Source organism: Ambystoma mexicanum, chromosome 3q, assembly GCF_040938575.1.
Source record: "Ambystoma mexicanum isolate Mex_15411 chromosome 3q, UKY_AmexF1_1, whole genome shotgun sequence".
In the NCBI taxonomy this organism is placed as follows: domain Eukaryota; kingdom Metazoa; phylum Chordata; class Amphibia; order Caudata; family Ambystomatidae; genus Ambystoma; species Ambystoma mexicanum.
The window spans coordinates 1,006,831,892-1,006,856,491 of record NC_090926.1 but is presented as its reverse complement, the minus strand read 5'-3'; the positions used below and the strand labels follow the sequence as shown (position 1 = coordinate 1,006,856,491).

General features: G+C 48.0%; 1 protein-coding gene across 4 annotated transcripts in view; it reads right to left on the bottom strand.

Moving 5' to 3' along the window:
- Positions 1-24,600, bottom strand: part of AATK (apoptosis associated tyrosine kinase) — a 618,216-nt gene that overhangs the window by 64,915 nt on the left and 528,701 nt on the right. For all 4 annotated transcript variants that reach the window (XM_069655173.1, XM_069655172.1, XM_069655174.1 and 1 more), the window contains exons 8-9: positions 1,631-1,715; positions 11-132 (exon numbers count right to left, since the gene is read on the bottom strand). In XM_069655173.1, the coding sequence (XP_069511274.1) occupies positions 11-132; positions 1,631-1,715 (207 nt within the window). The remainder of the gene's footprint in view (positions 1-10; positions 133-1,630; positions 1,716-24,600) is intronic.

Genomic DNA, 24,600 nt, shown 5'->3' with positions numbered 1-24,600 from the left:
TCCCTCTTACCAGATGTTGCTGACCTTGGTCTGGTCCACGACCAGCAGGTTGCCATGCACCTCATCGATCAGCTCTGGCGCGGTCCATCGCAGGGGCACCCACAGCTGGTCTGCCGTAACAAAATAATCCTCCTGCCAGATTAAGACAGCAAGCATCAGGAGCGGGCCTCGAGAAGCACATGGCAGCTCATCCGCCACCTATGCCAGGAACGTCAGCAAGCCAGACACGCGTTCTTCAAGGCACATGCAAGGCACAGGGGAATCATGGCACACTGCCAGAATAGGAAAAAGGACACCAATAGACTACTAGTCAGACAAACCCACTGCAGTACTTCTTGTCCCAGGGCAGAATTTACCAGAAGTCAGACTCTCAAAAGTTTTTGTTTTAGTTTTCTTAAAAACGTGCATGTTTGAGCAGGGTATCTTTGTTGCAAGTATTTTGGCTTAGGGCTAAGAAATCTGTGACAAAGCAGGCAAGGCGACCTTCTGCACCGCTATTTTCCAGGGGTGTTAAACAATCTAGGACCAAGGAGGCACAACACATTCCGGAAATGACCCGTTCCCATGGCGGTGCTGGGGGTGCGACCGCAGGCATGTCCTGTTCTGAAGGGCGCCTGTCCTCAGATGCATGAAGGGATGTATGCTGTTACTTCTCAAGTCTTTCACTGCTTCCAAGAGTCACTTCAGTATTACAGGGGGAGACCCCCGCACTCCCCTTCTTTTCTAACCCATAGACTTCCCCCAACTCATCCTTGGCCCTAACCCTAACCTTATAGCTAACCTTAATGTATCCATTGCCGGTATGCAGTGTTTATAAAGAGTTAACATATATTGAATATTTTATAAGGAAACTTTTGTAGAGAATGCATTTAGGGGTAGGGTAAAGGGTTACATATTTTTGGGAAACGGTTGGGGTGGGGTTTTATGGGTAGAAAACAGGTTTGGGGGATCCCTCCCAAATAAAAGGGCATTCTCTAACATTTTCCATTATAAAATATTCGATATAACTTGATTCTCTATAAAGAATATTACGGTATAAAGACATGTAACCTCCATTGCCACTTTGACAATGTGAACATGGAGGCAAGGTAAAGAGGCTGTTGAAGAGGTAAGTGTTCATGAAGTGTTGTTGGCCAAGTTAAGGGGGGCTCCACCCGGAGCACTGCAAGTTCCAGTGTGCCACAGGCATGTCTCAAGAGGCCGAGATTCCGAACAGCTCAGTTCCCAGGATATGTGAGCTTTGACATGACAGGCCCAGTTACCCTATGGCACACCTCTAGTGTTGCCATGAACACGGCCATGCTGGCAGTGTGGCCACATGTGTTAGTCTTTTTGCGGTCAGACCCTTGAAAAGGTCTCCATTTGGGAGGCCTCAGAGTTGCACATTTTTACGGAGAAATAAATACAAAAAGCGAGACACATGTTCAAGACACTGCAGAATTAAATGATCACTTCCATGCACAGGGAGTACAGGCTTATGCTTCTAAAGTGTTTAGGGACTCTTCTGCAGCCCTACTGAGCCTTACGAAGCACTGGCCGAACCAGACATCTCCATCCTTGCCCAGAGCCCTGCTGAACGCCACATTTTGCCCCCTCGCCACACATGCTCCTGAGGAGGAGCCCCACTTACTTTAAACTTGCACTGGGACAATCCGTAGTCACCAATTTTCACAGTCAGGTCAGCTGTTAGGAGGCAGTTCCGCAAGGCCAGGTCGCTGTGCAGAAAGGGAAATCAGAGGAGAGCGGTTAGAAGCTGCACCGAGCCAGACCGGACCCAGCCTTCGGGGAGGTTGCTGGTGCGAGAGCGGGGCAGAGACATGAGATTTATGTGGAGATCTGTGCATGACACGGGCGTCACATAGAGAGAATCCTAGCAAGGAGGAGTCGGTCCCCGTTAGGAGGCTGATGTGAGCACCAGTGAGATGGGAAGGAGTAGGAGAACAGTACTGGGTACTCGCCGTAGTGATTCTTCTAATGAGCAACCCTATATACACACTAATGGGAAGTCCAGGCTGCAGGACAGCGTACTAGAAGAAAATGTGCACAGCATAACCAGAATGTCATGAAAAGTAGAGCCCAGCAGCATGGATCGCTACAGACGCGTCCCTATGCACTGAGCAGCTGCCTGCGCCTGGCCTTACTCACCGGGCGAACGTAAGGGCTATAACAGAAACGGGAAGGAGGTTGGGATGGTCTGGCGTGAATATGGATTAGGACGGTACAAGAATCAGTGTAGCCAGTAACTTGGTATGCTCAGCCCTCCCCGTTCCTCCAGACTCTGGAGTACACCGATATGTAGAAAGCAGCCTAGGAAGAGCCATTTTAACTACATATATTTCTCAGGTGGGCTTCATCAAACTGATGATCTGAAGGTAACTGGGTAAAAGGGCTCATACAACATATCATGCTGGGAAGTCGACGTGGCCACCCTACACAGGTCCTCTGCCAAAAGGATATGACGCAGGATATGAATGACAGTACGAAAAAACCCTGAGAAGTCGGGAGCTCCACCATGTAAATAAACAATACACCACCCAGTAGAGCCGGCAAAGTGAATTTATCCCAGTGAGAAATCCCATTATGCAACACAAATCCAGTCTAAAACCTGGATACCCTTTGAACATTCGAGGCAGAACTGAATAGTCATACAGACATTTAGATTGCGACGGGTCTGCACCCGGATCCGGTGGCCAGAGGCATTGCTAGGGGGAGTGCTGAGGGGGCTATAGCCCCCGGGTCTTTTGTTTGTAGCCCCGGATAGAAGCGCAGGCCCAAAATTAGTATAGCCCCAGATCTTTTCCAGACCTAGCACACCCCTGCTAGGGGAGGGAGAGGGGGTTCGGAAAAGAAGGAAGGCAGAATGATCACTCGATTTACATGAACATCCAACAAGAGGAAGGTTTGGTCACACCAACACCCTACTCCCCATCACAAACTGTACAGTGCTGACTGGAGAAGAGAGCCTGCAACTCGCAAACGTTCTGTGCACAGGACACAGCATGGAAAATAGCCGGCCGGGGGGTAACTGGTGGCCAGATATATTCAAAAGGGGGGGCTTGCAAAGGCCTACAAATCCCAAACAAGGAGCCGTTTCCTAGACAGTGCAAACACGGGCAGAATCCCCACAAAATGGCTCTTTACAACAAGGTTTTGTACACACAAACTTTGTGTCTAAATAAAACATTTTGTAGGTAAAAAAAAAAAATAATTCACCTCAACGCCAGGGTCATCGAGCTAGGAAACCAACGACATCTTCTAATGTTCGTTGGCAGAGGCCCTAGGCTAAAGCGTTTTTCTGTCTCCTGCAGCACAACCTCTAGGTTTAAAGCACGGCCTGACTGACAGTTATTCCGCGCCTCTGGAACACGACGGCCAAGCTGAGGGACTAAGATTTAGCCCCTGTTCCTGGGAAGGAAGAGGGCATCCAGCTGAAAGTATGTCATTTCTCTCCCTGCCCCATCCTGCCCTGGATCCTTATTGTCAACATGACACAGCATTGTCACAGCTCACAGGTTCAAGAGGCCCAAAATGGTAAGGACAATGTGAAGATGCAAGGATCGTGCAACAACAAGGCAGGCGTCTAAACCATTACAATCTTTGGGAGAGGAGTAAATATTCTGTATGGAGACACATGGATCTACATTTTGAGTGCACTACGTCCTGTAGAGGGAAACGAAGGAGCTGCTATGTTCCCACTCCGTAGGAGCACAAGGAAACCTGCTGTTTGCAGAACCCGTCACATGGATGCTGAACTGCTCCATACATATAGCCGACAAGTGATAAGAGTGAGTGATGGGAGCCAGTAAATAGGGTTTACTTATTTAAACAGGTCACTTCTGTTGTCTGTTGGAGGAGTACAGGTAGGGAGTGCTTCCCTACAGCATTGAAGAATGGCCATTGGCTCCAGAATCTTAATTCAAGAATCTGTTGGAAGAAAGACAACTCGGGTGACCACTCCCTGAGGCCTCCTAAACCGCACCAAAGACTGGCATCCAGGTCAATCGATGATCAGACTAAGTTCTAAAGAGACCAGAGGGGCGTGTTCAGCATCTTGAGGCATGCAAAAGGTATATAAATTTGGAGGGGTTGGGGGGGCACAACTGGTTATACTGGAGGGCTGAATGTCAGTCCTTTACCGTGGGCTAGAGTGAGGGTAGTGACATTGGTGTGCTAGTTTGAGTTTTAAAAAAAAGCCTTTTAATGTGTAATTATGTTTTTGCTGTAACACGCGATACATTGCCTTTTAATGCTATTATGAGACAGAAATCCTGTTTTAAACAGAATTAAAACGGCAAGTGCCAAGATGCAAAGACAAAACTAACATGGCAGACTTAGTGTCTAACTGACTGACTGACTGATTTTAGGCCAGGCATTAACTCATGTGACTTGGAGGGCCATAAATAATGTCCTGAATGGCCCCATTGGGCACACGAGCTGCATGTTGTGCACTGGTCTTTGTATACAAGAACCTCTCAGGCCAGCACTCAGTGAAATCAATGCTTAGTGGTATCGGGGCAAGCACTGGCGTGTTTAGGAGCTTGCTGGATAGCTTTCTGCCTGGTGAGGTGCAGAGGCCTGTCCCAACTCTGTCCCGAACCAGCCCATGAAAGGGAGGCACTGTGAGGGGGCTCTCTCAGAAGTTGAAGGCTGGCCAGAGAGAATAGGATATGCAGTACCAGGCAGTGGTGAAAGTGAGCAGGAGCGGTCGGGAGCGGTGCTCCTCTACTTTTCTAAATTACCATTTACAGCTCCTATACTTTTATTTTAAAAAGAAACCTTTCCATAATGGTTTCGTTTTAAAATAAAAGTGTAGCAAGAAGTTGAAACTTGCACTTTCAGTGGACTGCACTGAACGTTCCCTTAAACAGAAGGTGCAAGTGTCTGGGTATGTGTATTGTGTGTGGGAGGGGGCGTGGTGATGGGGTTTGTGGGGAGTGGGTGCAGGCTAGTAGGGAACATAGTTCCACTACTTCTTTTCGTATACTTTGACCACTGGTACCAGGTGAGGTCAGGCCAACGCCCTCTTAAGAAGAGTGTTTCACCGACTGATTGTCTAGATGAGGGTGGTAGTAGCTCTTCAGAGACCTTACGGCCACTAGTACCGATGCCACCACCTTGGAAAGCACAAGAGGGGAAGAAGCAATGGGACCAAAACTGGCGGTCTCTCACTAACACTGCAACAAATCTGCAAAACGTTCTGTAATGTGTGAAGGAACCAGGATACACCTTCTTGAAGACATCACGGAGGAGGAAAAGAATAGACTAGGAGCTCCATAATGGTTTACAAACCACCATTCCTCCTGTCCTCGGATCAAAAATAGCAAAGTTGACAACGAATACTCTACTTATCTGAGGGAACAGCGTCTACTGCCCCCAGGTATAGACGTTTTTAAACCTCTAGGAAGAGCTTGGATAACAATGGTTGATAGACGAGGAGAGGGAAGAAAAGGAGGAAGATGGATCTTAAATCTATGGCTCACCACTGGGAGTCAATGGGTCTTCTACAATGTAATTCCAGTCAAGATAATGATGTGAGGAGACACACCTGCAGTTTATAACACAATGCTTTCGTACAGGAAATACGGCATTGATCAGGCTTCACATATTCTTAAAAATCTCACGAGACCCGCAGGTCGAGTTACTTACTTTACCTTTTCGACCAAAGAGAAGTGCACTCTACCCATGGTGACGGGTGACAAAAATGTCACCAGTGCTTTTTGGAAACTAGTGCCTTCCACTATTAGCCCACTTAATATTTGGCCCACTGTTGCTACCCAGAGGCCACCCCACACACAATTACATTTTTTTCTGCCATTCAATGCAAACACATTTTGTTTGAAGTAAATGTATGTCAAATAAACATTTCAAACATCCCTGTATTGCCTGCAATGTCAAGTATCATGCAAATGATACCCGACCTTCATAAAATCTCATCGGCTATGCAAGTGGGTGAGTAGATTTTGCAAGCCCTGATTCACCTATGGAGTCCTATGGGACTGCAAAATGGGGAATAACTGAAGGATTCGCCTGGCTCAGAATCCTACGGACACTTCAAGTTCCCACGTGGCGATATTACCAGAGGTAACTCCACCAAACCTGCAATCATTTCCAATATAGTTATTATGAGGTCAGTGGTGAACAAGAACACAAAACCGAGGGAACATCCAGGGATCTGGTTGCACCCTTGTAGATCAAACTTTACTTCTTAACATATATGTGTCTTTCAATCAAACTTCTTCTTAATTATAAAACAACTTTATGTCGTAACATTCCTTTAAAAATGACGAGGCTGACCGTGTTGACCAATGCATTTTGGACATTAAATTCATGTTCAGGGCATCCACCGGTATAACACATACAATTAAGATTTGACCCTTCATTGGAGAAACATCAATAAGAAAAGATAAATAACAGAAACCCTCATGACCCATAAAAAGGCTATACCTGTGTTCTAGCAGGAATGGAAAGACATGTGCAATAACATGCTCAGTTGGGATGACATCTAAGGATCATCAAACAAACAGTGGTTGTGATGTCACACTCCAAGTGAGATACTTTATTTAATTATTGCATTTGTAAAGCGTGCTTAACCCGGAGGCATCTAGGCTGTGGTTACAGGACAAGGCATGCTTAGAATCAGATTGGCGGACGAGGATAGATGCAGTCCGCTTGGTGAAGAGTCAAGTTTTCAAGTGTTTTCTGAATGTCCAACATGAAGATTCAGAGTGAAGGGTAGGCAGTAGGGGATTCCAAAACTTGGAGGCAGTGACTGGGAAGCTAGCATCACCAGCTCTGGATCTCTTGAATCTGGGAACTGTGAGGCAGGGGCAGTAGGCTGAGCGTGTGGGCCTTGTTGACTTGGCTTTAACAAGCCTTTGTGAAAGGTACCCTGGGGCTGTACCGGTTAGGCATCGGTGAGTGATGGAGAGGGTTTTGAATTTGATGCGTTCTCGAATCGCGAGCCAGTGTGCATTTCTTCTGGCATTGGAAATGTGCTCATATTTGGGAAGACCAAGGGCAGCTCGGAGAGCATTGTTTTGGATGATTTGCAATTTATTGATGTTCTGCTCAAAAGTGCCAGTGAATAGAGCATTGCAGTAGTCCAGTTTTGATCCTATGATGGCTTGTGTGATGGTGATGCGGTTATTGACAGAGAGGAAGGGTCTGCTGGCGTTTATACGTTTCGTAGTGTGGGCAGCGAAGGATGCAATAGCGTAGACTTGTTTCAACAGATCTAGGGTGGCATCCAGGTAAATTCCCAGTGTATTCACTGCCGGAGAGACCTGGATTGTGTTACCATTGATTACAAATGAGCAGAATGCATGTTCTATCGTGTTGAGTAGGGTTTAGGGTCCAGCCATTAGGATTTTAATTTATTCGTCATTCAGGGAGAGCAGACGGGAGGCCATCCAGGTCTAGATGATCTCATAGGTGGCATTGAGTGTGGTGGTAGTTTTGTGATTACGAGGGCATCCCGGTGGTCGAAGAGAGGTTTTGTGTCGATCTTGTAGAGAGTGCGGGTGATGCAAGAACCATGCGGGACGTTGCAGGTTACCGGCGGGTGGAATTTACTGACGAAGACTCAGGTGGTTCTGTCAGTGAGGAAGGAGTCAATCCATTTGGTTGCTTCAGGGGAGAAGTTGGCAGCAGTAGTCAGTTGGTGACATAAAGCTTTGTGATTTATGAGGTCGAAAGCAGCAGATAGGTCTAGTAGAAGTAAGAGGGCCAGCTTGCCTGAGTCTCTGGTGTTGTCAAGTTGATTTTTTAGATCAAGTAAGGATGATTCACTTCCGTGTGCTGGAAGGAAGCACGACTGGTGGATGCCAAGGATAAGATGTTGCGCTAGCTAGTCATGGATATAGAGGTAGGCTGCTCGATCCACTGTTTTTAGGATGAAGGGTGATAATGCTGTTGTAGTGGTCAACGAGCATAGTGGGGTTGGTTGAGAGGGCTTGGTCTTGAGCGCAACGGATAATGCAGAAGGTATTGTTGCAGTGGTGCTGATACAAGATTTATCAGTGGGAATGGAGAAGGAGATGATGTGATGGTCTGACTATGGGCAGGGATTATTGGATAGGACTGAGGTGTCGCAGTTCACATCCACAAGCCAGTCCAGTGTGTGGCCTAGGATGTGAGTGGGCGCTGATATACGTTGAGTGAAGCCAAGAGCACAAAGGGCATTGACCAAGGAGATAGTAGTCTTGTCCGTAATGTCAAGATCACCAAGGAGTAGGAGCCTGGTCTTAGGTTTCAGGTCGGAGGTGAGGAGTTGCAGGATGTCCTCTTCGAAAGGAAAGGGTAGAACCTGGAGGTTGATAGATGAGGTGTACCATGATTGTAGCAGTGAGTAATAACAAGAGCTTGACGTACAAGATGTCTCTGTTGGGTTTGGGGCTTGTGTTGAAGGCTCTGATGAGGAGAGATTCTCTGTAGATCAGGGCTACCCCGCCACCTCTACAGTCAGATCTGTTGCTGCAGAGAATGGTGTAACCTGGGAGGATGGCGATCATTAGAGCAGGACCTGATGTAGTGTGGAGTCAGGTTTCCAATATGGAGAGGATATCTAAGACGTTGCTAGTGGTTAGGTCATGTATGTCAGGGGAATGCACTGGCGTGGTTCTAGCATTGAAGGAGCATTTCAGAGGTGCCAAGGGTGTGCTGGAGGCACTGCTAGTGGTGTGGTCCATGGGGTTATTTGAGGTATGGCTTGTGGGATGGCGTAGGGTTGCAGTTAGAGGTGTTAGAGTACATGAGCATAGGTGAGTGTTTCTTATATTTGTGGGTGGTGCTGGGTGAGGAGAGGCTTAGCGTGCGAGTTGCAAGGCAGGCGAGTCTGGGGAGGCCTAGGCATGGTTTCTAGGATGTCCGTAGTTTGCTGGAGCGGGATGCAGGGTTGATACCGCAGAGTGTAGCTCCAGTGTGCACTGGAGAATTGCGAGTCATGGGTGGGTATGGCTCCGGGTAGAGAGTCAAGGGCAGGAGGAACCTGGTAGGGTGGATGGTGTTGTGAGAGGGCAGGGGCCTATGGAGGAAATGTGTGGCTGAAGTAGAGCATAGGGTGAAGAGCATGCACCATGAGGTGTGGGGGGGTGAGGGAGGTGTCGGACTGCCCTGGCCCAGACAGGGAATGAAGGCCTTATGTGTGGCCTAAATTTTATTTGCTGCACTTTGAAATGTGCTGAAACTTACCAACAAAGGGCATAGCATCCTTCCCAAAGTAAAAGCCACAGCAAACTGTATACGTTAGACATAGAAAGTATCGGATGCCAAAAAAAGTACGTAATCATGCGATGATGCCATCACGTTAGATATGCAATGACGTTATAGCGCGAGGACGGCAACGTATTTGACGTCATTAATGAGATCCGTGTATCTGGCGGATGCAGTAATTTTGTATAGAAATATTCTAATTCAAGTACACTCTTCAATACATTCAATCCAATATATGATTATTGTGTACTTTTCAGTTAAATGAAATAAAAGCAAACAAAATAATCAACTTCTTGTGATCCATCAAAAGCATAAACAGTAAGTTATACACAATATTTATAATGTTTTCTAGTTACAGAGGCCCCATGAAGGCTTAATCCTCTATCCAGTATTTACAAAAATGTCAAATCTCTCCTACAACATCTGTATCACTATAGAGAGGGAGTCTTCACATATAGTAATACACACAGTGTAGTGTTAAACCACTGAATCTAATCGCAACAGTATAAAGTCCATGGTATTGGGGTTTTACTGGACATGACATAGCTTAAGCTTGACATAGGAATATTGCATGTGCTAATAAGCAAGTTCTTTATACATACGTAAATATCTTCCTCAAAATTACATAAGCAGTCATTGACAAATATCAGTGTAACCTAATAGTGAGACACTTTTACTAATCAGGATACAGACCAAGTATTAACACACAAAAACACATATCGGTAAAAGCATAGTGATTCTACTATTAAATGTGGATTTGACACAACATTGGAACACAAAAATGTAATATCCAGCGATTATGGCAAAACTCAACCATCCATATAGCCGAGTCGAATTCAATAACTTTATCTCTTTCCTAACTGTAACAGTGTTAGAGATTTACAAGGCATAACATAAGCAGTGTGTCGTAGCAATGTATTTATTTCTTTTTTTATTTATTCGCATTTGTATAGCGCACTTGCAGCCCATGGACATCGAGGCGCTGTAATGTACTATACAATTCTGTAGGTTTGCTAATTAAATTGGCACTTGTGTAGCAAAACTAGCTATTCAGGTTACCCTGTTCAATGAAAGCACAGTTCACCCTGCATTTGTCTCTTGCCCCCAGTGCTCTCTCTCCACTCTCTGTGCAAGTTCAAAGGGGCTAATGGAGGGCAAGCGTGCAGCAGTAATCATCTACTCTGCTCTTAAGTATGGGAGTGCTAGCTAGGATTTTCTTTTCTTTTTCAATATATTGCAAACCAGAAGTAAATTGGGAGGACAGTTTTACTAAGCTAACTCTGTCTGGCAAACACCAGTATGCGAGAACTTCATTTTTTTTTAAAAACAGTCATGCAATTCCATTCCTAAAAATGTAAGCTGTTACATAATTCATAATTACATTATTGCTACTGTAAAACACTGCATTGTCTCCAAGCTTTACAGTAAAGTTTAGGTGAGTATATCTAAATGTCAATGTCAACTATATTTCATTTTGTTGGGGAAGATGTATCATATTGACAAGGGAACACTTTAGAAAATGTACATGATCACACAGATCGGGGTTGAAAACCTGAGATCCAAATGTTCGGGGGAGAAAAGACAGAAGATTATTTTTCCGAAATAACCTTCGGTCTGGTAACCCCTGAACATTTCTGACTTGGCCCCTGCCTCAGCCCCACGGCCCCACCCACACCCCAACCTCACCTCACTTCCACCCCCCCTCACTTACCTTGCAGCTGCTGAATCACAGTGTCCCTGCGAGGCCTGTTCCCTTTCACTCCTGTGAACGTGAACTGGTGCTGCAGGGTCCTTTCCTTTTTAATTTTTTTTGTGGCTCTTTGGAATGGCTGCGCGAGACACCCCCCAACCCCAACTCACAATTTAGTGAGCAAGGGTGCGGGGATACCCCTGCAGCCCCCAGCACCGAATGCGTGATTTGGTTGAACTTTTCAGCCACTCGGAAAGTTTCAAAATTTGGCCAAATCACACATTCTGGCTTTTAAGCTCGGTCAATTTGGGCGAATGCTTTTAATGTCAAACCTACTTCTGTGACCTGCTGGTTACATTCATCTCTGCAACTGGTGTTCAACCCATGAGCTCATCCCATACTTCTTGACATCCTCTCTTATCACCCTGTTGCTTTATACCAGCCACCCTAAAAGTGAGATGGCGGCAAACTACAATATTCCACCTAGTTTGGACGGTTCTCTGCCTGCTATACCATCCAATTTGCTTAGTCTCTTGCTTTCTTTTCTCTAACATAAAGAATACACAATGTTAATTAGATGTTTGCACAAAGCAGTGATTATAAGTTCTATGCCGTGTGTATATATACTGCAATACCATGCACTGTAGTAACCTTCAGAGCTCTCTGTGCTCTATGATTAGGATTGCATTATATACTACCACCTGCGCGAGACAGTGGGCGAAACTGTGTTCCGAGCCTTTTTTACAATATCTATTTATTTGTGCCCATTCATGCAGCTAACTTTTAACATTTTACAGGCACTTATCCAGGGCTCGCAAAGTCTACTCGTCCACTCGCATAGTCAAGTAGATTTTTGGAAAGGGTACCATTTTACAGTGGAAGTTTGAAAATGTTATTTAACATTTACTTCGCAGTAAATGTCAAATAAATGTTTTACTGTGCATGGCTGTCCACTTGGTTGCAGCAGTGTGCCAAAGAAAGTGTGTTTGTGGTGACATGCACCGTTTTACAGAAAGCGCATAAAAAAAATGTCATCCATTGCCATGGGTCTCTTAGGTCGAGTAGGTAAATTAAGTTACTCGACCTGCAGGTCTAGCAGAATTTTAAAGAATTTGCAAGGCCTGACTCATCTCACGAATGTCTTACTTCAGTGGCACACAAAAATGCTCCATTTGCTCATTTTATATCTTGGGTACAAATAACCACTGGTGACATTAAAAATATTGGTACAACATTGCTAGTCAAATTGGTTTGTTTGCTAATGAAGACAATTTTAATTGTCAATCTCTGCTAATCAATTTTTGAAAACTAATTCATGCCTTGATTTAGTAATATAAAGATCTAACAATGCAAATTCTGTTCTTCATTACTTTCCCTGGGGAACAAGGAGTCTAGTCTACTGATGCAGAATGTTACTCTCTGTTCTAGTTTAGTAGTCATGGACATGTTAAGGGTCTTTCGGTCAGTTAATTCAAGTATTTGAAAGCTCATCTGGGCAATCTGAGGTTTCATCTTAAGTGCATGCCAGAAGCTCAGCTCAGAAGCCATCCAATAAGCAGCAGGAGACAGTGTGTGCTTCAAAGATGCCCCTGAGCCATCTACACGCGGCATCACGGCACTCGGCGCTACTTGCATTAGTCCACGCCTTGGAATGAGATTCAGCCCCAGGCGAAGAAACTGCTGCCTACAATACCCATTAGGAAGCCTTTTAAAGTAAGCGGGTAAACAGCCCCTTGCCTATGCTCCATAATTTGAGTTTGCCTCAAGCCTCACATGTAATAATCTAATAATCTAATCCAGAGGCCATATTGTTGTTTAAGATGAAGACTGGATCAGCATCTTTTTGGAAAAGTCTACGCTCTTCAACATTTATTTACATTTCTGACACCATTGGGACAGGAGTACATTACTTTGGGTCATATAAACTACTCGTATATCAACAGACAAGGCATCCTTTGGGGAGTTGAGATCTTGCCAAAAAGTCAAAGCGCACGCTACCTATGTCTTGCTTTCTTTCATATGAGCTCCAATTCGGATGTAATAACTGCTCCAGGAACGCAGTGGGACAACACCTCTCCACAGGCGTGACGCAATTCCCTCCATCTTATCAGAACATGGTTTCCAGTCTTTTGCAACCATACCAGAAAATGATTTCCAGCCCGTTGCAATCATACCAGAACATGGTTTCCAGCCCGTTGCAATCATACCAGAACATGGTTTCCAGCCCGTTGCAATCACACCAGAACATGGTTTCCAGCCCGTTGCAATCATACCAGAACATGGTTTCTAGCCTATTGCAATCACACCAGAACACAGTTTCCAGCCCGTTACAATCATACCAGAACATGGTTTCCAGCCCGTTGCAATCACACCAGAACATGGTTTCCAGCCCGTTGCAATCACACCAGAACATGGTTTCCAGCCCGTTGCAATCACACCAGAACATGGTTTCCAGCCCGTTGCAATCACACCAGAACATGGTTTTCAGCCCGTTGCAATCATACCAGAACATAGTTTCCTTCCCGGTGCAATCATACCAGAACATGGTTTCCAGCTCGTTGCAATCATACCAGAACATGGTTTCCAGCCTATTGCAATCATACCAGAACATGGTTTCTAGCCTATTGCAATCACACCAGAACACAGTTTCCAGCCCGTTACAATCATACCAGAACATGGTTTCCAGCCTGGTGCAAACATCCCATAACATTGTTTCCAGCCTATTGCAATCAATCACACCAGAACATGGTTTCCAGCCTGTTACAATCATACCAGAACATGGTTTCCAGCCTGTTACAATCATACCAGAACATGGTTTCCAGCCTGTTGCAAACATCCCATAACATTGTTTCCAGCCTATTGCAATCACACCAGAACATGGTTTCCAGCCTGTTGCAATCATACCAGAACATGGTTTACAGCCCGTTGCAATCACACCAGAACATGGTTTCCTTCCCGGTGCAATCATACCAGTACATAGTTTCCTTCCCTGTGCAATCATACCAGAACATGGTTTCCAGCTCGTTGCAATCATACCAGAACATGGTTTCCAGCCTATTGCAATCATAACAGAACATAGTTTCTAGCCTATTGCAATCACACCAGAACATGGTTTCCAGCCTGTTACAATCATACCAGAACATGGTTTCCAGCCTGTTACAATCATACCAGAACATGGTTTCCAGCCTGTTGCAAACATCCCATAACATTGTTTCCAGCCTATTGCAATCACACCAGAACATGGTTTCCAGCCTGTTGCAATCATACCAGAACATGGTTTACAGCCCGTTGCAATCACACCAGAACATGGTTTCCTTCCCGGTGCAATCATACCAGTACATAGTTTCCTTCCCTGTGCAATCATACCAGAACATGGTTTCCAGCTCGTTGCAATCATACCAGAACATGGTTTCCAGCCTATTGCAATCATAACAGAACATAGTTTCTAGCCTATTGCAATCACACCAGAACACAGTTTCCAGCCTGTTGCAATCACACCGTTTTCAGCCCGTTGCAATCACACCATAACACAGTTTCCAGCCCGTTAGTTTTAGGGATGGTTCTCGTGCTATAAAATTTCACCATATTTGGCTACGATCTTCTGCATTTTAGGCTTCATAATATCAGCCCTAGAACGCAAATGTGTTCTTACGGCTCTCTTATTAGGATGGCGAAAGAATAGGGAAACCCAAGAAATTAAAGCGATCCACCACTTCTAATGAAATGTTCCAGACGTATTGGATGGTTCTAGCTGAGCGCGCTCATTGTAAAATGTTTGTTTTGCTCTTATTAATGCTTGGCTCATTTGCTAGTGCATAATCTTTAAGACTCCCTTATCGACCTCTGCAAGCCAATTTGGGCACGCTCCATCAGCGTGCCGTCACTGGCATAGGCAAGCCATTCCAAACGTTGAAAACCTAGCTTCGTTGACACCAAACCATGATCCTCTGGATATTCACCAATTTCCGAGATATTCATGTGAAATCGGCAAGGGGCGAGTATACAACCCTGCCACAGGCCCCTCAACCCTATCATTGCATTTGAAAGGGACCTTTTTGGTCTAACCTCACTCGAATGACGGTGTTTGAGTGCATATATACCAAACGATTTAATAGGCCAGAGGGGCGACCTCATGTAGCGAGCTTGGACCAGAGTTTCTCCCTATTGATCAAATCAAAGCGGACGTAAAATCCAGAAATCATTTGAGAATTGGCCAAGCAAGCTTTACATTGCAGCAGCATATGCAAGATCATCAGGGCTTTAAGTGGGGTAAGAAATCGAGAGGGGGCCCTAATTTGGGAGCGTGGCTTCTGGGAGGGGCGTGGCCTAAAAAGCACGCAAATCGTAAGGTCTGCACACAAATATATATACATGTTATATATCTGTGTGCGTACCTTACTATGGTTTGTGTACTTTGCAGGCCATCTTTTCTAAACATAGAAATATGTTACATATGTTACATATTTCTATGTTTAGAAAGATGGCCTGCAAAGTACACAAACCATAGTAAGGTACGCACACAGATATATAACATGTATATATATTTGTGTGCGTACCTTACGGTTTGCCTAGTTTTCAGGCCATGTTTTCGGGTTTATAAAAGATGGCTTTGAAAGTACACAATTCAAGCCATCTTTTATAAAGCTTTGACTACGGACAAAATTGTCCGTCCGCAAAGCTTTATAAAAGATGGCTTGAAATGTGTACTTTCAAAGCCATCTTTTATAAACCTCGAAATATGTCGAGGAATCCCCAGGTTCGCCGAGGGTTAAAGACGCCTCGGCGACCTGGGGAAACAAAGGGACAGTAACTGCCTCTGGTGACCTCTCACGCGAGGGGTCACCAGATGCAGTTACTATGACTGACAGAAGTGGCAGCCAGTCACAGCATGGCTGTGGCTGGCTGCCACTTCTGTCAGATCGCCTGACTTCATGGCAGACGCATGCATTATCCCGTCGCTGCTGCGGCCGCGACGGGATAATGCATCCTGCCAATGTCGCAGGCAGTGGGACGGGGCCCCGGCAGGGCCCCGGCTCAGCCCCACTTTTTGGAGACTGCCGGGGCCCGGCCCCGGTAGGCCCCGGCCCACTTAAAGCACTGAAGATCATTCCTTCTAAGGTAGTCCCCACCGATCTTCCCAGGTAGTGCCCTCCGATCTTCCCAGGTAGTGCCCACCCACCAATCTTCCAAGTTAGTGTCCGCCCACCGATCTTCCAAGTTAGTGTCCGCCCACCGATCTTCCAAGGTAGTGCCCACCCACCAATCTTCTAAGGTAGTGCCCACCCACCAATCTTCTAAGGTAGTGCCCACCCACCAATCTTCCAAGGTAGTGCCCACCAATCTTCCAAGGTAGTGCCCACCAATCTTCCAAGGTAGTGCCCACCCACCAATCTTCCAAGGTAGTGCCCACCGATCTTCTGGTTTATAGGCCCTTGTTAGTCAGATCCTGGGGGGCTCTGACCTTTGCCCTATGGGGTCAGTCTCTGGCGCAAGCCAGGTTTCCTTACTGGCATGCACAAAGTCACCGTGGCTCTCCCACGCCAGGAATGCAAAGTATTTGACAAGCATCAAAAAACCAAATGAGCACTTAAAATTCTGAAGTAAAGCAGCGCTACTAGGATTGAAGTGGGAAGCTTCATGGGAAGGGGGAGCCGCCCCTTGGGTCACATATGTGCCTTTTTTAATATTGTGTGCCGTTATATAGAACTGCTTGAGGTCTTCGACGATTTGTATGGCAAATGTTAGTAAAGCTTTGAGGATGTCAATGTTTTTTTACTGTTTATATTTAACAATCAATACTTGAAACATACTGCAGACCTTCTATAGTCCTAAAAACGCTGCCCTTTATTTTTGCCATCACATTAACCCTTTCCCTCTACATACCAGCTCTTAGCAGAGCAACCCCACACCGTTTTACCCACCAACCATCTCTTCACCCCCTTCCGATTCACGTTTTACCCCATATGGTAGCTCTGCCTGACGCCTTCCCCAATTCTCTGAACTACCACAATTCCTGCTTGAGTCTCAATTATTTGTGGAAATACGCGATTCCTTTTGTTCGTGATTTCAAGGTCATTTTCTCAAAATTGTTGATGAAAATTTGCCAAAAACCCCTTGGAAAAGTAGGCGACGCATCCCAGCCTCTGGATTCTGAGGCCTGTGGTGGAGAGTTAGGCTGCTGCAGCCGGGCGACGTTAAGTGCGCCAGTGGAAACCTCAGTGCACTTTCCGTCTGCATGTCGGCTTTATGTGGCCCAAGGTGAACATGGTTGGGGCCACTGAAGTGAAGGTAACGTCCACACAATGTTGGTCACCTCCAGGCACTTTCTGCAAGCACGACATGGAGAGGTATGGTTTGTAATACCTTTAATGACTGTCTACTAAGCATCTATATTGGGGTAAGTGGGCAGGATGGTGGCGTCGGCTGCGGGTGGACTTTAAATGCCCCTCGGTTGTACTGAAATGTTTCATGTGGGGAATTTGATACACTTGGAAGTATCTGCTCTGACGGCTATTGTACTGATGCCAACGAGTAAGGCAGCACTCACCATTTGGGCTGCCCATCCCTGTACTGTCTCTAACCGAGGCCTATCCCCTCTGGACGTGTGGCCTGCAGGAGTGGACACATTAGACTGGTCCTTTGGGCTATCCACAAACGGCCAGGGCCGGCCCTAGGATTTGCAGGGCCAAGTGCAGCAAATTAAGTGCGGGCCCCTTAATTTGCATTTGATAACATCACAGGAAGTGACATCACAAGATAATGACCACTACGTATGTAGGCAGCAGCAAAAACAAGGTAAAATATAAATATATATAAATAAATGTGAGAATTTCCAATAACTACACTAGCAAAGTATAAAAGGTGCCCACCTTTTAAGCCCAACAGCAATTTATAATATAATATTCCAAAGAAAACAAAATTCAAACACGAGATGTGTGCTTTAATGGCTCTCTTAGGTGTTCTTGTGGGTAAGCGCCTGCATTGCAATCATGAAATGGTGTGAAATCTTAGTGGCTGAACATTTGAGCATGCAAACTTTTTTTTTAATGCTGGTCTCAAAAACACATCGTCTACCTGTTCAAAAAAGGGGGCGGACGCTGTCCACCCACATATATCGACTTGTGCCCAGAAAATCAGCACAGGAACATGACCAGAGAAAATATCCCTGTCCAGTCTCCAGGATGACAATCTCTCTTGTCACACCCTTGGTAAATACTCATGGCTCACTTGCTGGCTTCATATATAATGTGAGGAACATGTTACATTCTACTTAAAAGCGTTTTGGCTTGTTAAATATAAACGTGGAATTAAGGCAAACATCTAAAATGGTGCTGTGCAATATTTTTAATTGTGCTGGAGGAAAGCATAGATTTTAGGCAGCCAACTGCTGCTTTGCATGAGCTTTCAAAGTAAAAATGCCCCTTTGCAGTTCTTAAAACAACAATGGTCTCTTAAATAGGCCATCAATAGTAAATAGCACCCACTTTAAATGCGCTGATGTAAGAAAGAAAGTGATCAAGCATGCTTATGAGGCCCACACCACCTATTGGGCCACTGGTAGGGGGCGAGGGGGTGTTTGTCTCTCCAGAGTCACAGCAGGAGGTTGACACCAGAAGAAACAAAAGGGAGCCAAACCTCGAGGGAGAACAGCCGCTTTTGTTGTTCCTGCAAGCGTCCCCATCATCATGCAGACTGCAGCGTGTTCCGCCCGTGTGCCCAGAGTGCACTGCAGCAAGCTTAGGTACTCTGAGCACACGGCCCACACTGCAGCCTGCAAGAGGAGGGAGGCAAAGGCACCCTGGGCGCAGGGCCCTGCAAGGCGCAGGGCCCTGCAAGGCGCGGGGCCTAGTGCAGCCGCACATGCTGCATACAGCCACCAAAACTGGGCACAATACTGCCCATGAGGGCCCTCTCTGTCACGTGCATTGTGGCGCTGGCGATACTTAGCCTTTCCCAATGGTAAATCCCATATAATTGTACCTAAATATAACGTGTCAGGAAATTATCCCCTCCACCCACCCCCCAATCATTTCTGGGAGGAATGCACACATCATATTATTGACACGTAGGGCTCTGGAGGTGTAAAATGGCGGCTGTATTTCATTGCTCCTGTTAGCCACTTTCTTTTCGCTGCAAAATAATGTTGCTGGGGGGTTCCTCTTAACCAGGCAAGTACCAGAATGAGGTTTGAGGGAATCCGCGTTCAATGGAGAGGTGGGAGGGGGCGGGGGCTTTGGTTAAGTGTATTTAGATGGGAAGCTTACATAATGGGAAAGAAAGTTCACTAGCAGCATTCATCCCTCTCCTTGCTCTATTGTGAAATGACAGATAATGCAGAGGGATGAGGTTTCATGGGCCATTGGAACCCTCTTGTGGCCAAGCAAATTTTGCAGCCCTGGATGAAGCGATGCATTTGGCCCGTGGTGGAGGATGCAGCGAGAAACGTGCAACACGAACCCGTTCCATGTGGGGGAGCTGGGAATCTCTTTGGGTTAGAAGAATACGGTTCACGTTCAGCTCGAAGTGGTAATTTCTCTGGAGAATTATTGTACTGGAGATGTCATGATGAGGGTGAGGGGAGAAGTGCTGGTAACTCAGTAAGTGCTGCCGGAGAGTAGTGCATAGAGACATTTTAAGTTACTCACTGTAGTGACTAGTCCTTAGTCCCCTTTCCTCCATACTGCATGGGCGTCCCTTCCTAGGGACGGGAGACTGAACCTTTTTCACCAGAAAAAGCTTATTCCCTTTAAATTTAGGGGCGCGTGGGGGTGCGGCCCTGGGAGCATGTGCTCCCCTGACTCCGCCCTCCGGCGCCACACCTCAGTCCCCATAGACGCATCGACAATAAATTAACATTGCCAAATGACACCAGTTTTATTAGGGGGGAGGATGGTGGGATGTATGGAGGAAAGGGGACTAAGGACTAAGCTTACGTTAGTCACTACGGTAAATAACTTATAATTACTTTTACACCCTGTCCCCTTCCTGCCAGGGGACATGACACTGCAATGTGATGGCCGTCGCCTTGGCTATGACCGTGTGAGCGTGCATATTGGCCGGAAGTGGCTTATGCTGTCCCTCATATACTTCCTTGATGGCCGAGACCATCCAACAGGCTATGGAGGCCTTGGATGCCTGATACCCCGGTCTTGATTCGCCGAAGGTGACAAAAGGTGCGTCCGACTTGCGGGAGCCCTTGGTCCTGTCCAAGTAGAATTTCAGGGCACGCCCGACATTGAGGCAGTGCACAACTCTCTTTGCCTCGTCTTTAGGTTCAGCAAAAAACGGAGGCAGCACTATTTCGTCGTTTAGATGGAACGCGGAAGGCACCTTAGGTAGGAATGCTGGGTGTGTCCGCAGGGCTACTCCATCCTTGTGCAAGGTAGTATAGGGCTCTGAGGCGACCAGCGCCTGGATTTCGCTGACTCTGCGAGGCGAGGCGAGGCGAGGTGAGGCTGACTAGCAAGGCCGTCTTAATGATGACCAGCCTGATGTCCGCGGAGGCCATCGGCTCAAATGGTTTGTGCGCCAGGCACCCAAGACTATGTTGAGGTCCCATACCGGGTGGGGCCTCTTGATGGGTGGGTTAAGTCTGGCGAGTCCCATCAAATGCTTCTTGACAATCAGGTTGGCAGAGGAGAACACCTCTTCCTCTGACTTTCTGTAGGCCCCAATGGTGTCTACCTACAGGCCAGAGTGGGCGAGGTGTGCCGAGAAGGAGAGCAGGTTGTCCAGCGTACATGCAAGGAAGTTGATATCCTTAGTGTCTGCCCAGTGACAGAACCTGGTCCACTTGCTCCTATATTGGGCCCTGGTAGCCTTGCTCCTTGCGCCCTTTGTGATCTCTAAATTAGCCTGGGAAAGGCTGAGGTGCCCTAGCGTGACCTGCTCAGGAACCACACTGTTAGGGCTATTTTCTGTGGGGTGGATGACCATGCCCCCATGCTGCGCCAGAAGATGTGCTGGGCCCGTCGGAAGGTGAATGGGTGGTCTCTCCGAGAGGCTGAGCAGCTCTGAGAACCATAGCCAAGCTGGCCACCATGGAGCTATTAGAATGACGCTGAGGTGGCAAGACTCCTTGATCTTGCTTATCACCCTGTGTATCAGCGGTGTGGACTGGAAGGCATATGCTGTCATGCCATTCCACTGAATTTGAAATGCGTTGCCCAGGGAGCTGGTGCCCTGTCCCTGCAAAGAGGTGAACTGTGGGCACTTCGTGTTGTCCCAGGAGGCAAAAAGGTCCACCTGGGGGTGTCCGCATCGGCTGAAGATCTCCTACAGCACGCGGTCGTTCAGTTGACACTCGTAATTGTCTGCTTGCAGTCTGCTGAGCCTGTCCGCCTCCAGGTTTGATTCCCCCGGGAGGTGGACAGCCACTCCCACATGCTGACTGTCAGTCTGCATAGTCGAGGAGATCTGGTACCTCCCTGCTTGTTGACATAGAACATGTTGGTCGAGTTGTCTGAATGAGGACGACCATGCCCCCAATAACCAGAAGGAAGGCTCTGAGCGCTAGCCAGATGGCCTTCAGTTCCAGCCAATTGATGTGGTTCTCCTGCTGGGTCCAGGTGCCATGGACGCAGTGGTTGTCCAGGGTGGCACCACATCCCTCGAGAGGAGGCCATAGTGATGGTGACCTGAGGGGTAGGTTGCCGGAAAGGCTTGCCCATCCGCAGGTTGCAGTCCCTGGACCACCATGTGGGGTCTGGGTGAAGAGAAAGAGGAACGTTGATCATCTCTGCCTGAGAGCCCCACTCCTGGTTCCATGATGCAGCTGTATCCTCCTCATCCTGAGTCTCGTGTGGGGGATGGCCAATAGAACCGCTGCCATGAGACCCAGTAGGTGTTGGTACCACCCTGCCGATGTCACTCCTCTGTTGAGGAAGTGCGCCGTGGCCCTCTTGATGGCTGTGATCTTGTCCTCCATGGAAAAAACTCTCTTGGAGCACGTGCCCCAGATGAGTCCCAAGAAGGTCAGTCTCTGCGTAGGCTGCAGCTGCGACTTCTTGAGATTGAGCGAAAAGCCCAGATCGTGCAGTGTATTCATGAGAGCGTGGGAGGTGTGGTTCACCACTTCCGGAGATGTCGACCTGACGAGGCAGCCGTCGAGGTACGAGTAGATGTGGTGGCCCTGTGCCCTGAGGAGGACTGCCACTGTATTCATCAGCCTGGTAAAGACCCTGGGGCCGAGTTAAGGTTGAAGGGAAGCACCTTGTATTGGAAATGGTAGCCCATGATCCTGAATCGTAGAAAAGAACGATGAGGCTGCCAAATTGGAACGTGTAGATACGTGTCCTTCAGATCCAGGGTGAACATCCAGTCTCACTTGCACAATGTCTCTGCTATAAAAGCTGGCATAACCATCTTGAATTTTTGCAGAGGTAGGGAGAGGTTGAGGGTGGAAAGGTCCAGCACAATTCTCAGGCCCGCCTGGTTCTTTTTCTGAATGGCAAAAATCCTGGAGTAGAAGCCCAAGCCTCGCTGGGAGGCTGGGACTTCCTCCACTGCCTGGCTCTCGACGAGCGAGCGGATCTCCGCCAAAAGAGTTGCTGTCCCAATCTATGGGAGTGGAGGAGAAGAGGGAGGAGAGGCTGGGATGGGTAGGTGGTACCCCATGGATACTACGGAGAGGACCCAGGGGTCAGTGAAATTCTGGCGCCAGAAGTGTGCATGGAGAGCAATCCTGCCCCCCACTGGAGACACGTGGACCCGGAGGGACGTATCAGGTCTTCTTTCCCTCTGAGGCTGTTGCGGAGGAGGGGGACTGGAAAAAGCCTGTACTCTGACGCCCCCCTTTTTGTTGCTTGCGCGTATTTTGGATTGGCAAACAGTCCGGCTGCCGGGACCTTCGCTCTTGGAAGCCGTGGAACCCTCCGTATGTACGCACTTTGCCACCATCTTGGCCTCTGCCACCTCTGCCGCCTTGAATCGCGATTGGCTTTGCGCCGGAAGCTCTGGGAGGAAATCAGCAATTGCCTGCCAAAGCCTCTGGTTAACAGCTGCCAGCATGGCATCCGTGTTGGCTTGACGAAGATTCAGGGACGCGTTGGAATACAGCTTCTTCGTACGCCTCCAAGATCTTCTCCTTGCCTAGCAGTGCCGCAGACGAGGAGGCCGAGAATGACTGAGGCTTGGAGTAGAGGGATGCTGCACCAATCACTGAGGAGTTCGGCTGAGAATGGGCCGATAGCAAGAGTGCATCCCCCTCCATCTGCCTATACTTGGCATCCAGGCGTCGATTGACCGGCTGGACCAAGTGGGGCTTGAGCCAGACCTTCAGGCCAATGCGACAACGTCCTTCTGCATCGGAATCCCCATTCTAGCTGCGGGAAGTAACGTGAGGACTTCGGCAAGGACCCCCTCTGCTGGTTGCTAGAACCTCGGTTTGAGGAAGGCCCAAGTACTCTGCCAGCCCTGCAAGATGTTCGTGGAAGGCCTTGGCTGATGACGGTGTGTCTGGGTCCTCTTCCTCGCATGTGTCCACCTGGGGGTCCGGTTGGTACAGCACCGGTGGAGGGGTGCTGGTAGTTGAAGGGTGAGGTGTGGAGATCGGAGCAGGAGGCTGCCGCGGAGGTTGGTACGGAAAGACCTGCATCTGTTGGGGGTCGGAGCGGGCAGCGGAGGCTGCACAGGGGTATGTGGCACCAGTACTGGGGCCTGCGGTGCCAGAGCCATTGGTGGGAGCACGTCCCTGATGGCGTTCCGGAGGATGACCCCCATCCGTGGAGATTTTATGAGCCAGAGGAACCTTTCAAAGAACCTGTCCTCACAGGCCAAAGGGGTGGGAGGTGATATTGGCGGGGTAGCGGGCAGCTGCTGGAGCCGTTGCATGCCCTGCCAATATGGATGCAGCAGGAACCTGCCCTGCGCAGATGAAGGATAGGCTGTAGGCCACGTTAACTGGTTGACACCAGCCCCACCTTGACACTCGTTCCTTCACCTGCTCCCTTCCTTGGTGCAGTATTGGAGGCGTGTCCCGAATGTCTGGCACAGCGGCCATCTTGTCGAGCTGCCTTCCACGTGCCTGCATCGTGTTGTTTGGCTCACTGGGCCCAGCCTCGTCCAGAACTCGAGTGTGGATCATGAGGCCTACCCTGCTCCTCAGGCCGAGACCTGGTAGGCATTTCGCTCACGGCAGATCTGCCGGTAGAGCCGCGTATAGGCACCCCCTTAGACATTTTGCCAGTACTAGGGCGTGGCCCCTCAGGTGAAAACCCGGTAGAAGAACATTCCGGTCCCTCAGCACTGTCACCGGGAGGATCCACTGACCCCTCGGCCTGCCGGCCAGTAGCTGAATTGGCCTCGGTACTCGTGCTGATATGAGAACCTGAGAGGTTCCTCCTGCGCGGGCGAGTCCTTGGAAAGGAGTCTCCCTTGTGGGATGCGCTGGAAAAGAGCGCCCCTACCTTGGACCTGGATTGATGTTTGACGAAGCCCTTTATATCCTCTGGAGGCGATCTCTGGAAGAGCTTCCTCTACCTGGCTAGTCTGTTCTTCAGAGACCTCGAAGAAAGCGCGTCGCACGCGGTACAAGCTTGCCAGCCCTGGTCTGGTCGAAGGCAACGTAGGCAGAGGGCGTGGGAGTCTGAAGTTGGAACAAGTCCGTTGCAGGATAGACACCTGCTGAACCCTGTTGAAGTCGACATGCGCCAGGTATGAGCGTGACGCCTGAGGACCGAGTACCTGAATGAAAAAAAGAC